This window comes from Pleurodeles waltl, chromosome 2_1 (assembly GCF_031143425.1).
Source record: "Pleurodeles waltl isolate 20211129_DDA chromosome 2_1, aPleWal1.hap1.20221129, whole genome shotgun sequence".
In the NCBI taxonomy this organism is placed as follows: Eukaryota; Metazoa; Chordata; class Amphibia; order Caudata; family Salamandridae; genus Pleurodeles; species Pleurodeles waltl.
Genome location: NC_090438.1, coordinates 762,053,842 through 762,066,677, shown reverse-complemented (window position 1 = coordinate 762,066,677; position 12,836 = coordinate 762,053,842). Strand labels below are relative to the sequence as shown.

General features: G+C 48.0%; 1 protein-coding gene across 1 annotated transcript; it reads right to left on the bottom strand.

Moving 5' to 3' along the window:
• Nucleotides 1–1,690: 1,690 nt before the first annotated feature.
• On the bottom strand, nt 1,691–4,573 carry FOXQ1 (forkhead box Q1). The gene has a single exon (XM_069217829.1). It carries the CDS (start codon nt 3,826–3,828, stop codon nt 2,791–2,793), a length of 1,038 nt encoding a protein of 345 aa, XP_069073930.1. The 5' UTR covers nt 3,829–4,573; the 3' UTR covers nt 1,691–2,790.
• Nucleotides 4,574–12,836: the final 8,263 nt, after the last annotated feature.

Here is a 12,836-nt window from a genome sequence, read left to right as displayed (position 1 = left end):
CCGACATCCAGTTCCGCGCTCCCTTAGTCCAGAAGTTTCCTCAAACACTATCCGTCACCTGGAAGGTGGGTGTGTTCGATAATAGAGGAATTCCTTAGAGACTCGTCACCTGGGGGGGAGGAAGAAGGGAGCGGTAAGAGTCTGAAGGTAGACTATCCCTGGGGCCTACCCCTGCTAATGGAGGACAGGGCGTGTCGAAAGCAGGGGAGATCCTGTCTATTAAGAGAGGAGTTTCGTTGGGTCAGCCTACTGATTGTAGAATCGGTGTCAGCTGTAAGCCTAGTTCTTACTCTTAGGGCAAACCAAGTCTACGAAGTAGTCCCCGTTAACACTTCAGCATGTTTATCATGATGATTTGCTCCTGGCTCCTTAATTTGAAACCATTTCATGTTCCCAGATGATGGTAAACATCATTAATAATTTTCTAATTAGCATATCTGCTTCAGCAATGGGTTTCTGTAGTTTGGTTCTTCATGCAACACGAGGCTCCTATAAGCCCGTAGCGCACACTGAGTCGCTTCTGGGCGAGTTCAGGCTGCGGGTGGGAGTTGTCGGGGCACAATTGGCAGCTCTGGGGCTTTGAGGCTGGAGGCCGTGTTGCTCACGGACCTGCTATTGGTCATAGAGGTGTTCAGTCTATATGCTGGTCCAATCCTTAGCCTCTCTGCTGAGCCCACACCTATGGTAACGTATGTGCCAGTTGTAATTAGGATTCTATGGGAAAGTGTGTGAAGAAGGTCCATAGCTTGTGAAATATTCACAGTGGCAAACAAAGCTTAAGTTTACCAGTTTCTAGTTCACATATTTTAGGCCACAATATTATTTAAACTCCTTTTGTAAAGTTTTCACATTTGTGCTTTTTAGACATGTCCCCTTTTTGAGAACCCCAAAGCTCCGTCCCCGTCCTCCACAAACACCTTTTACTTTCTGTTTGAAGGGCTGGTATGGTCTGCTAGAAAAGTGTACCAGGGTTTATGTCCCTGCTTTGTGGTAGACTGAAGAGATATTCTCTTACTGCAGCCGCTCCTTATGGAAGGTGGAGGGTGGTACAAGTGTACTCCCGTCTGACAGGGCGGGCTGGAGCCTTCTGCCAAGACACGAGTTCTCACCCCAAGTCCCTGCCATAAGCACAGCCCCGCAGTCAGAGTGGGACTGCCCTATAGGGCAATTAGACAACGCCTGATGGGCTGGTCTGACAGATCAGAGTGGGCCAGTTTCTAGCAGTTTATAGGCTTGTTTTATGGCCGGGTGGGCCAGTTTTTACTGTTGATTTCTAAGACATTACCACAAACTGCCTACAGCAAACTCAAATGCACGCAGCCTCACACCTTGCCAAATGCCCATACAGCATGTCCTTACAAGTTCAAATCTGGCTTGATTTGCAAATGTCGACCGCTTTTTACGTCTCTGGTTCGCTAATGGGGCCACTTTTTTTTTTGCTGTGCGGGTCTAATTTTGTCCCACCCGGCCCTGCTCTGATCCTCGGTAGTGTAGCTGCAGCTAGCTGTGCCAGAGCGCTCCTCCCTCCCAAGGTGAGCTGTATCGCCCGCCGCTGCCTGTAACCGGATCGCTCTTCTAACCGCTGCCTTTATGATTTCGCACGCACACTGCATACCTGTCATACCCCCCAGATCCCGCCAGCCGTCACAACACCGCAGCCTAGCAAAGAGCTGAGTCACCACTAGCGAGCTTTCAAGGCACTTGATTTACTTTTATTTCGAGAACAAGCCGTGTCATATGCCTGAGATGATAGCAAGTCTGTACATTATTACAAAACAAAAACATACACCCCTTTTACAGTGGCAGTAGTGTGCAATAACATGCCAATCACTGAGCTCTGGACACGAGCTTTGTCAAAAATACAAAATATAGAAAGCCAATGCCGATCATTATTAGTTATAAACATTATTTAAACACGTGTCAAAAATATATATTTATATAAATACAATAAGTAGAAAACGAAATGATATCTGAGAGGCTCTGCAGTAGTTTGGCACAGTCGCTGATGCATATTGCAGGACAGTATTACAAACGAATGACAAGTGAGCATTTTCCATCTGGCAGACAGGTGGCGAGCATCAAGGCTAATGAGACATCCTATTCTTCTGGTACGGCCCTGAAATTATGCCCCCCCCCAAAAAAAAAAAAAAAAGGAAAATTTAGAAACAATGTAGTTAGAGTATCGGATAACAATGCATCGGATATGTCCCTGAAATTGATTCTTCCTGTTCCTGCAAGAATAGTAAAACAAGATGAAGGGAGTTTATAGAGATCCCAAGTTGACCCAGAGGAAACGTGTCTTTAAAAGTTTAGGTGTTTCGCTCTGCATTCTCGTACTAGTAGTTGTGCATATTCTCCTCCTACCCCCACCCCTACCCCCATACAAGTTGTTTTTCCTTGCGTTTCAGAAAGAAAGAAGTGTTACTGGAACAGATAGAGAAACTGGCCATGTCAGGTGCAAGTCTCTCACCCAGCCCGGTGTTTTTTTCTTTTATTATTATTTCTCGATGCAGGCACTTGTGGTGTTGCTTTCCCTTTAGGTACGGGAATGCAAAGAAAACAAAATACAAATTAGAAGTTAGTGTACCTGATTTGGGACAACTTGAGGTCTATGACATGTTAGACAACATAATCAAATTGGATGTAAAGCAAAGAGCCACACTCTAGAAATCCCCTGTATCCGACAAATGCAAATCACAACTTTTACAAGGCACAATATGTTCGTTTTCAGTCGTGTCCTGCGCTTGAAGAAAGTGCTGACGCCCCCATAGTCTCTGGCAGCCCCAGGGGTCACTGGGCCAAGAGGTGCTCCATCCTGAAGGAGGAGTGCTGCTGCTGGTAAGTGCTGGGGGCACGCTGATGGTCTGGACTGGCCCGGGGATGCTGCTGCGGGAAAGGGCTGGGGAAAAGACAGTGCTGCTGCTGGGAGCTGTAGTGCTGTCCCCGAGACTCCAGCAGGAAGGCGCCCTCGGGCCCGCAGTACCGGTACAGCTGCCCGAGGGAGGCGGGGAAGAGCGCCGGGGGATAGGCGGGCAGCAGCGGGTAGGCCGGGGCGGTCTGTGGCGCGGGAGGCAGCAGGGCGGTGGGAGCCCACACCTGCGCCACAGGCTCCGTGCCGTAGTGCCTCTCCCGGCGCAGGAAGGGCCGGCTCAGGATGCTCTCGATGGCGAAGGGGCTGCAGAACTTGGCGGGCTCGGGCTTGGCAGGCTGCGGTGGCGGGGAGCGGCGGGCAGGGGGCAGCGCGGCCGCCTCCTCCTCGGGCAGCGGCGGGCCTCGGGCTGAGCCCGCGCGGCTCAGCCGCTTCCGGCGCCGGCGGAAGACGCCGTCGGCGAAGGTGTACTCGCTGTTGGGGTTCAGCATCCAGTAGTTGTCCTTGCCCCAGGGCCGCGAGGGGTCGCGCAGCACCTTGACGAAGCAGTCGTTGAGGGAGAGGTTGTGGCGCACGGAGTTGCGCCAGCCCGTGTAGCCGCCGCGGAAGAAGGGGAACTTGCGCATCAAGTAGTCGTTGATCTCGGCCAGGGTGAGGCGCCCGCCCCCCGAGTCCCGGATGGCCATGGCGATGAGCGCGATGTACGAGTAGGGAGGCTTCGGGCGCCGCGTGTAGGGCTTGGCTTTGCCAGACTCCGCCGCCCCGTCGGGGATGCCCTCCTCGCCGATGGGTACCGCTGCCGGGTCCGCCCCCTCCTCTAGCGCTGATGGGCTGTTGGCAACGCAGTCCCCGTCCGAGCCCAGCTCGTCGTCTCCTGAAAGCGGGCTACTGCTGCTCTCCAGGTCACTGCCGGCCTTGTCCTCAAAGGTCCTTGGGTTTCTGAAGCCGTGCAGCTCCATCCCTGCTGGCACAGCTTTGAGGCAGACACTGTGTTGGCACGGGCTTGAGGTGATGGGGTGGCACAGCCGTCCCTTTGAATGACTACTAGTTTTTTTTTCTGAATAACCAATCCTGTATCACTGCCTTTGCGCGATCGATGGGCACAGCGTTGTCTCTGGGTGGCAGGGTGGCACACCTGCCACTTTGCTCCTAGGAGACTCCGGTCTGTAGTTGCTGAGTCTCTGGATGCTAGGTTGCACGCCTCTGCCGTTCGGATGATGGATGAACACAACACTTCAGAGGATGTTGTTGTCAGAAAAACTCCAGCTGTCTTCCGCGCTCTTCAGTGCAACACAGTTATCACTTGGACAAAAATCACTGCTAGATTTTTTAGGAGTGCACGGGAGGAACTCTCACGTTTTCCTGGAGTCTTGTACCAGCGGTTGTGGGCATGGGCTGGTTGTGAGCCGTGTCTTCCCTGCCTTCCAGATCTCAGGCTGTCCTTCTGAGCATTGACGGGCACCTGTCAGTGCAGTAGTGGCATGTGTTGGTGCAGCTCTGCAACTTGGCAGTTGCACTCGTTGGCGCTGTCTGAGCCCCCAGTATAGGGTTGTCCGGTACAGTTTCAGCCCCTCCAGTGGAGGTTTGTCAGGTCTTTGGCTTTTTAAAGGCTGCCCGTGACTCCCCCTGTCCCTTGCAGCAGGGCACCGCTTCTGCTGTTAAGCTGTCAGTCGGCTTTGAGCCGCTCTCCAGCACTCTACCTTCCCACCGGCTTTTTAACAGCCGTCCTTGGGGGTGGAGCTTGGTCCCGCTCACCTACCTATCTTCAGCAAATCACCGCAGCCCGGGGGCGTGGGTGGGGCCAGGTGGGACTCCGGGTAGGCTGAAGCCACAGTGACACCTGCTGGAGGAGGGACCTCGCGCGCTGCAGGAGAATCTCCACCTGGCAGGTAAACCTGCTCTCCACATCCCGTCCGCCTACAGTACAGCGTGCGGGGGTTCCCAGCTCCGTCCGGCGCTTGAGTGGCGGGGCACATGTTAGGGGACAACTGTGCGCCACATTGATACTTTTAGATGCATTTCACGATGACAGCCCTGCATGTATTCGTACAATGGCTTGTCCATCACCTCCATTGCAAACTGGCGCCTGACCTGCAACCGATGTGTGAAATGTGATACACCATTTCTTAGCCACACCATCGTAGTCTGTAGTGCTAAATCCGGAGTAGTATTCATTCTGTGCCGAAACGTGTAGTTGTCAAAATGCTCCTCAGTGTTCATGTGGTACCACACTTTGGCACGCTCAATCCATCTACTCTTACGTGTGTAAAACATGCCACAAGTTGACAATTTAATCCAACAATATTTTCCAATGCCACCAAGCGCCCAGGCTGTGATCCAGCTGTTCCCAAAAGTGGCACACCTCCCGTGAAATATGCGTGCTTATATTTCATACTCCAAACGGGGTGCTTACTACACCCCTGAGGTGTCCATGATCCTGCAAACACTGCTAAGAAAAAAGCTAACACAGTGCGTGTTAAGAACGAGTTTATCTCCCGAAGCCTTCGTCGTGCTCCATAATTCCTATCGGTTGTATCTGGGAGAATATTATTACTAGCGATCACTTGAGCTGAATCCTTTCGTGTACAGGTGGCGGTAGAGTGGGCCAAGTATGAAATTAAACCTGCTGAAAGACAGGCCTGGGAAGAAAAGAAATACATGGAGCGCCCCCGCCCCTACACACACTCGTCTCTTTGACACTGATTGCACCTTAAATGGGATTTGTCTTCACCTGCGCTCCTGTAAAACATTCGAAACGTACCTGCAGTGTAGTGCTACCTGTAACACAGTCGGAAAAACAAACAGAACGCTGGAGGCAGTACGAGACCAGCTTTCTTTTCAGACACATTTGTGAAAGCGCAGGTACCTGTTGGAATAACAATTTTGCTCGTGAATTCGGACACCACAGAAGTCCAGTGGACTACATGCCTCCCTCCACAAAGATTTCAAGCTTTTACCCGCGCCATGGATGCATCTATTTTAAAATACTCACATTGTCACTTTATTTATATTTCTTTGCTTCGTAGAAACACACAGAGTAATAAAGCCAGACGCTGTCAATGACTTACAAGGCAAGGTGTAAAAAACCTAAAAATGTGGCGATATAAACAAGCGATAGAAATCGCAAACAAGTTTAATAAACCCATATAGTGTTATAACGAATGGTAATTTCTTTTTGTAGTGTGTAAAAAAGACTGATGACTAATTGATACAGCCGTAAATCACTAACAACCACACCACACCACACCACACTCCTGTAAAATGGAAAAAAACGCAGCCCATACAACTTGGTAAGTACAGGATATTACAGAACTTCAATAATGCGACGAGTAAGGGGAATAAACAACTGCTGTCAATGTGCCATAAACAAGCAGACAATGGCCAGCTCGGCGTGGTGCTGTGTAAGCACACATCTACACCGCTGCGCTCTCTTTGAAAGCCCAGGTCTCTGATTGTGTAGATAGGGTTATTTGGGTTAAGGCTTTGGAAAACGTGTACGGCTCCCCGCTCCCGAGGCAGTCCCCCTGCGATGGCCGAGCCCAGGGGTAGGTTTCCGCGCCTTCCTGCCTTTGTTGCGCTCGGCCATGGATCGGCCTGTTGTTTTGTGCTTGATCCACCTTTGATGTTTATTTTATTACCTTTCCAGCATTTGTGTGGGCCCGGCGCATTGTCTCTTATCTCGAGCCCGAGGCTTTCAAGTGACTTCAAATGTTGAAAGGAAACATGCGAGGGGTTTACAGAAGCAGCCACGAATGGCACAGGCAGTCCGTGGCTGGAAGTAACGAGTTAGAGTCAAGACCAGGGCGTGCGCGAAAAGCATGTGCGGAACCAAAGGCAGGTAATCGAAGTATCATTTCAGCAGGTAGAACCTTCGAGTGAATGAGGGAAACGTGCAATAATCACAAAAATGACAGGCATTCATTCACATACCACCACCCTGATGCCTGAAGTAAACTACATACCGCCGACATTACCAGAGAAGATGGGTGCAATAAAGGGAATGACAAGAACAGTGCCAGAATCAATTAACGAGATAGCAACGAGATTCCCAGAAAAGGTGGGTGGAATAAATGAGGTTACACCTAGGCATGGATTTCGATTCTCCAAAATGCTAGTGTCTGAATCCCTTTCAGAGGTAACTGGGCCCAACCATGGGTTAGAGGCCTTTTACTCCTGATGTCCTGGGACACAATCTACTAAGGATCTCTAGCAACTGGGACAAGTACCCCTTCAGCACTTCATTCTCAGTGGTAGCTACGATCAAGCAGTCTAAGGATCCCACAGGGGAGGGGATGAATACAGGTCAGTAAGGTACCCCCGGGGCCCGACATGCCTGCAACCAGTGTTACCAGCTCTAGCAGTGAGGATACTTACAGTGAGTGCCCCAAACACAGGCACTCACACCTCTCTGGTCATGTGCGTCTCTCTTCTGAGCATACTTGGCCAGCTCCAGCAGTGATCAGAGGTACGCTAGTGTTCCTCCTGCACATTAAGTCATGCGCTCCTCACACAATGGGGGAGTGTAGGAGGCTAGCCTGGCTTATAGTGGGTACCTGATGGTACTTACACCTTGTGCCAGGGTGCCCTCACATTAAGTAACTTTGCACCTAACTTTGCACCTAACCTTCACCAAGTGAGGATTAGGCATATAGGTGACTTATAAGTTACTTATGTGCAGTGTAAAATGGCTGTGGAATAATGTGGACGTTATTTCACTCAGGCTGCAGTGGCAGTGGCAGTCCTGTATAAGAATTGTCTGAGCTCCCTATTGGTGGCAAAATAAATGCTTCAGCCCATAGGGATCTCCTGGAACCCCAATACCCTGGGTACCTAGGTACCATATACTAGGGAATTATAAGGGTGTTCCAGTGTGCCAATTAGAATTGGTGAAAATGGTCACTAGCCTATAGTGACAATTTTAAAGGCAGAGAGAGCATAAGCACTGAGGTTCTGATAGCAGAGCCTCAGTGACACAGTTAGTCACTACATAGGGACACACATCCAGGCCACAAACTATGAGCACTGGGGTCCTGGCTAGCAGAATCCCAGTGAGACAGGCAAAAACAAACTGACATACAAGTAAAAATGGGGGTAACATGCCAGGCAAGATGGTACTTTCTTAAAGGGAGGGGATGGATTGGATTCCTGTGCTCCCTACTGGGATCCCTGTGATGAAGAGATGCACACACAGTGTCTTCCTCAGTTTCATGTGGAGCAGCTCCAGCTCAATCCTCATTGCTTAATGGTGACCCATGGTTCACAGCACAGATTTCTTGGGCCTCACAACCACTTGGGTACCAGCAGCGACTTCTGGCATACAGAGTCGCCATAATGTCATTGGTCAAGGTACCAGCCCTCACCACACGGTAATCCGTACCACAGTGACCCCTCCTGGCTTTCTGGGTGTCTCCACTCTCTACACAGGCTTTGGCCCTTCCAATACAGCAATAACTTTCTCGGCGGCCCCTCCTCGCACACAAGGTCGCTGCCACAGGCGCCACACAGCTTCTCTTGTCCCACACAGCACTTCACTCACATCTGTCTTCACAGCGGCCTCCTCCTGGCATGGGGGCCGTCAACGGGATCTGCACTTAATGCTGCAGCAGCCGTACTGGAAGTCCACTTTGCTGGGCTCCCCACTGGACCTCGCTTCCTCCAATGCTGTACTGTTCTTCACAGGGCACACTGGCCTTGGCAAGCAGCTCTCTTCTTCACAGGGCACATTGGTCTTGGCAAGCAGGTAGGCACTGATGCTCCAGGCTCCAGAGCAGGCCGTCTTGGTTTTCCCGGGTAAGTCCCCCGCACCCACCAGGGAGACTGGTAGGCCTTGGCCCCCAGTATTGCTTAGAGACAGAAGTCTTACAGAGCTCTCATCCTCACACAGTCCGTCTGACTACTTGGCAGATGACAAAGTTTGGGTCTCAACTTCTCTGTCTTATAGACCATTTTCAGATACCAAATGTGATTTAGGGGCTGGTCTTTGAAGTTTTGTGTTGTAGTTCTGCTTCTTTTGGAGTGTCCACTCTCCTCACTCTTCTTCCTCTTGAAAGGATGTCTGTCACAGCAGGAGAGACTTCGAAGCTTACAGTCCCACCACAAAGGTCATGGGAGTGAATAGAGTACACAGCTGGATGGAAGCCACAGTGATACATGTATCAAAGTGTAATCCTGGGCTCCTAGCCTTACTCTTTACGATTCCCTTACCAGACCCAAGTCCTTCTTGAGATGTGTCAAGGCCCTTTCCTTGTGATCTATCACTAATTCAAAGAGCAGCCTTTGCAGTATACAGAGGGAGTCTCTCTCTCCCTCCTCCAGTGTGTCCAACCCTACTCACAGGAATGCAGCAATACAAAAATCTGCCTGGGGGCATTCCTCTACTCCTAATGCCTTCGCCAGGCAGGCCTGGGCTTCCTAAGACTGAAAACAGGGTCCTCCATGTAATGTACCATTACAGGCACTCTTGTACCCAGTGTATGGCCATAACTAATTCACCCGCATTGAATTGATACTGTGCACATCTTAGTACTGGAGTTGAAACTAGCTCACTGTTATTTCGAGTTAGCTCAACATTTATGAAGATTAGCATAGTTTTGCTTGAATGTGCTTGATGAAGCAGTACGAGGGGGTATGCCAGTAGCAACACAGACAAATGGGGGGAGAAGGATGGGAGAGAAGAAGTAGTAAGGCAGACAGGGAACAATATTAAAAGAGAAAAACAGTACCTCAATCACAGCACCAGTGGCAGAAGGACTCTAATCCAGATGAAGCAATCAGTACTAAGGCCATGCTCCAGATGAAAGGAGAGGAAATAAAGCTGGCACTGGCTGCTCAATTAGGAGGCAGCAAATGATAGTGACAATGAAGCCCACAAATGAATGGGCGGGCTCCAAGCCCCTTGTAGTAAATAACATTTTTCACAAGTGAGACCTGTTGTGCTAGCGCATGCGCTGTCACAGGCGAGGCCTAAATATCTACAATTGCAGTCCATTGGGCCCCTGGTGCCACAGGACCTGCAGCACTATTGATAGTTACGCCCCTGTATTGAACTAAGCTTGTGTGGAGGCATGTTTCTTTTAGAACTAAGTTTTGTCTGGCCTATGGGATGGTCCTGAAACTGATAAGGATTGACTAGATGCGAATCTTAAGAAGATCACCCTCCTTCTGCCCGGGCATTTAAATCACTAATCACAAAGTAAAATGGAAGGTCCACAAGGGGCGGCACAAATCCTGAATAAACCATGCAGTATGTAATAGAGCATTTAGGGTATAGGGCTATCTTGGTTAATAACTCAACAGATTTGCAAACAATGGCAATAATTGAGGTCATAATTAATTTAATGATAGTGACAAGAAGACCTCCACCCTTTTTGGACATGCTGCCCAAATGAAATTTATGTAGGAGCCACCATTTCTTAAATATTTGGTCCACAAGTAGTCTCAATCAAAGTATCTCAGTTGTTATGCAAAATGTTTTGCTTGGTATACAAAATTAAGTCTCTGATGGTGGCTTTTGTTTTTTTAGAGATAGATGGTTATGCAGTAGGCAGCAGAATTAAAGCGGGGCAAAGGAGCTCCTGGGCATGCTGGGAGAGTAAGAGGCTGTAGGGGAGGAAGTGACAGAAACTAGAATTATTTTCACATACTGCTGATTTTGACAGTTGAGCGGCTGGTTCATGGAAGCGGTAATCCTGATGGAGGTGGGGACCGTAATAACCGAACATGCAAGGGTTCATGCTTTAAACCCAGTCGGTGTGAGAACTGGAGCAGACAGGCTTGCCGTACACAAGCCCTTTATGCAGGTCTACTGTAGGGCTGTGCGATCAGCAATCATACATAGACCTGAAAATGCATGATCTGCCGCTTGGTGGAGACAGCATCACGTGGGCTTGAGGCATGCCACAATTTCGGATCCATAAGAAAAGGAGGGCAAATAAACAGTATAACAACTTCCAAGGACAAAGCTTTATGCTAATAAGGAAAGTAAAAGAAGTTAGAACAAAAGAGAGAAATATAAAACATGACGCTCCAGGCCAAAAGTACCTATGCATTTAAGTCAAAATAGGCAATTTTAATTTAAACATTATAATGGAGCCGAGTCCTCAAACATACTAGAAAAAAAAAGTGAGAGGAAAAAAATCCCATGAAAGCAGACTTTGGGCCTGATTTAAAGTTTGGCGGAGGGGTTGCTCCATCACAACGGTGATGGATATCCCGTCCACTGAAATATAAATCCCATTATTTCCTATAGGATTTATATTTCAGCAGATGGGATATCCGTCACCATTATGACAGAATAACCAATTTGCCAAAATCTAAATCAGGCCCTTTGTTGTGGTCAGCAGCAGAAGAGAGGTCAGCTCCAAAGAGATGCCAATGGATTGCGTTATTACAGGTGGGCGAGCCAACAAATTAATGGGTAGAGCTAAGCCAAGCATCGGGGTTGGATCTTAAAGTTCATGCAGGAGCCAAGCCCTTAAAATATTTGCTATGTAAATCACACAACAAACATCATGTAAAATATGACCAAGTTTTTCAAAATAAAAAAATAAAAATGTATTTCTTTAACATTTGAAAACTTGGACATTATTAAGACACCTTATAGTACTGCACTGAGAATAACTTATTACAGGTGATAATTTTGTACAACTGGTAGTCTGAGCTCACATAATTGAAAGTGTTTTCAGGCGTGATAATAAAGAAAAAAGTGTTTTGGTGAAACCAAATCTTTGCCTAAGATCACACAATTTAAGTGGGGAAGCCACAATGTATCCAGATTTTCTGGTTTCACTTTGTACAAATTAGCAGGAAATGCATATCTATTTGTCTTTCTTTATTTTAAGGCTGTGTTTTTACCTCTTAGTTTATTTTACTGCAGTTTTTAAATACAGTGGGAACTCGTCCCTTTGCCAGAGTCCTTTACATTGTGGAATTGCATTTTTCGGGGACCCATTTTGGGCCTATTGGGCACTGTGATACTAAATGACAACTAGGCCTGTTTCTGTTGAACAACTTATAGCCTATCATGAACTGTGCTTTTGATATGTTTTGATGTAGCTTGGAACGCATTATATTGCAAGGCTTGCTATTTCTACAGCCATCATGAAATATAATCGCATGCTAGCTGAAGAAATCTTCCTTCTCAAAAGTACCATCCTGTGCACTTATTGTTCCTATTTCTGTTTATAGATATATCACGTGATATTAGACACATAGGACATATTATGCAAGTTCCTGTCTGTGATTTATTATCCATATATGGTGCGTTATGAAGAATTAATGGTAAACAACTTTAGCAATATGGCAGAAATGATTATACGTCAATGTCAAGAACCAATGAAATGTACAATTTTGCTTGTGGTTTAATTATATAAGATCATGTATTACTTCCTCATTCAGATTGTTCCGGCTTGATCTCTTAGGCTGTTCAGTCTCCGTGTGCGCGTAATAAACTATTTTACTTATTTAAAGAGCAGGCTGGTCTTTGGTTTCTGAGCAGATTGGGCTGAGCTGATTTCGCTTCGACAACATGAGCACCAGTTACATTACACAGGGTCACATACATTGTTTATAGGGATCAGGAGATTGAGTAATTTGCCCAGAATCACAGGATGTTGAGTTGATGTAGAGACTTGAAACTGGATCCCCTGTTCCACAGTCAGCAGCTCTGACCGTAAAGCCAAATACTAGGTGCAGGGAGGTAGGTAAGCAGAAGCCACATAAAAGCTCTGCTCATTATGGGCTTGAGGTTTGAACAAGACCTCGAGCTGAGAGAGAGTCAGGCATTCAATGTCTCGTCCACCTCTAAGGATTATTAATTAGATCGCAAGGCACTGCATCTGCAGCTAGGAAATGGCGAGAATGAGGCACACCCATGAAGCCGAAACCAAGTAAAAAATATTTTCATTAATTCAAATGTTTGCAGCTCCAGTGAGGACATTCAAGTTACAGACAAGGTTACTATGGGTGT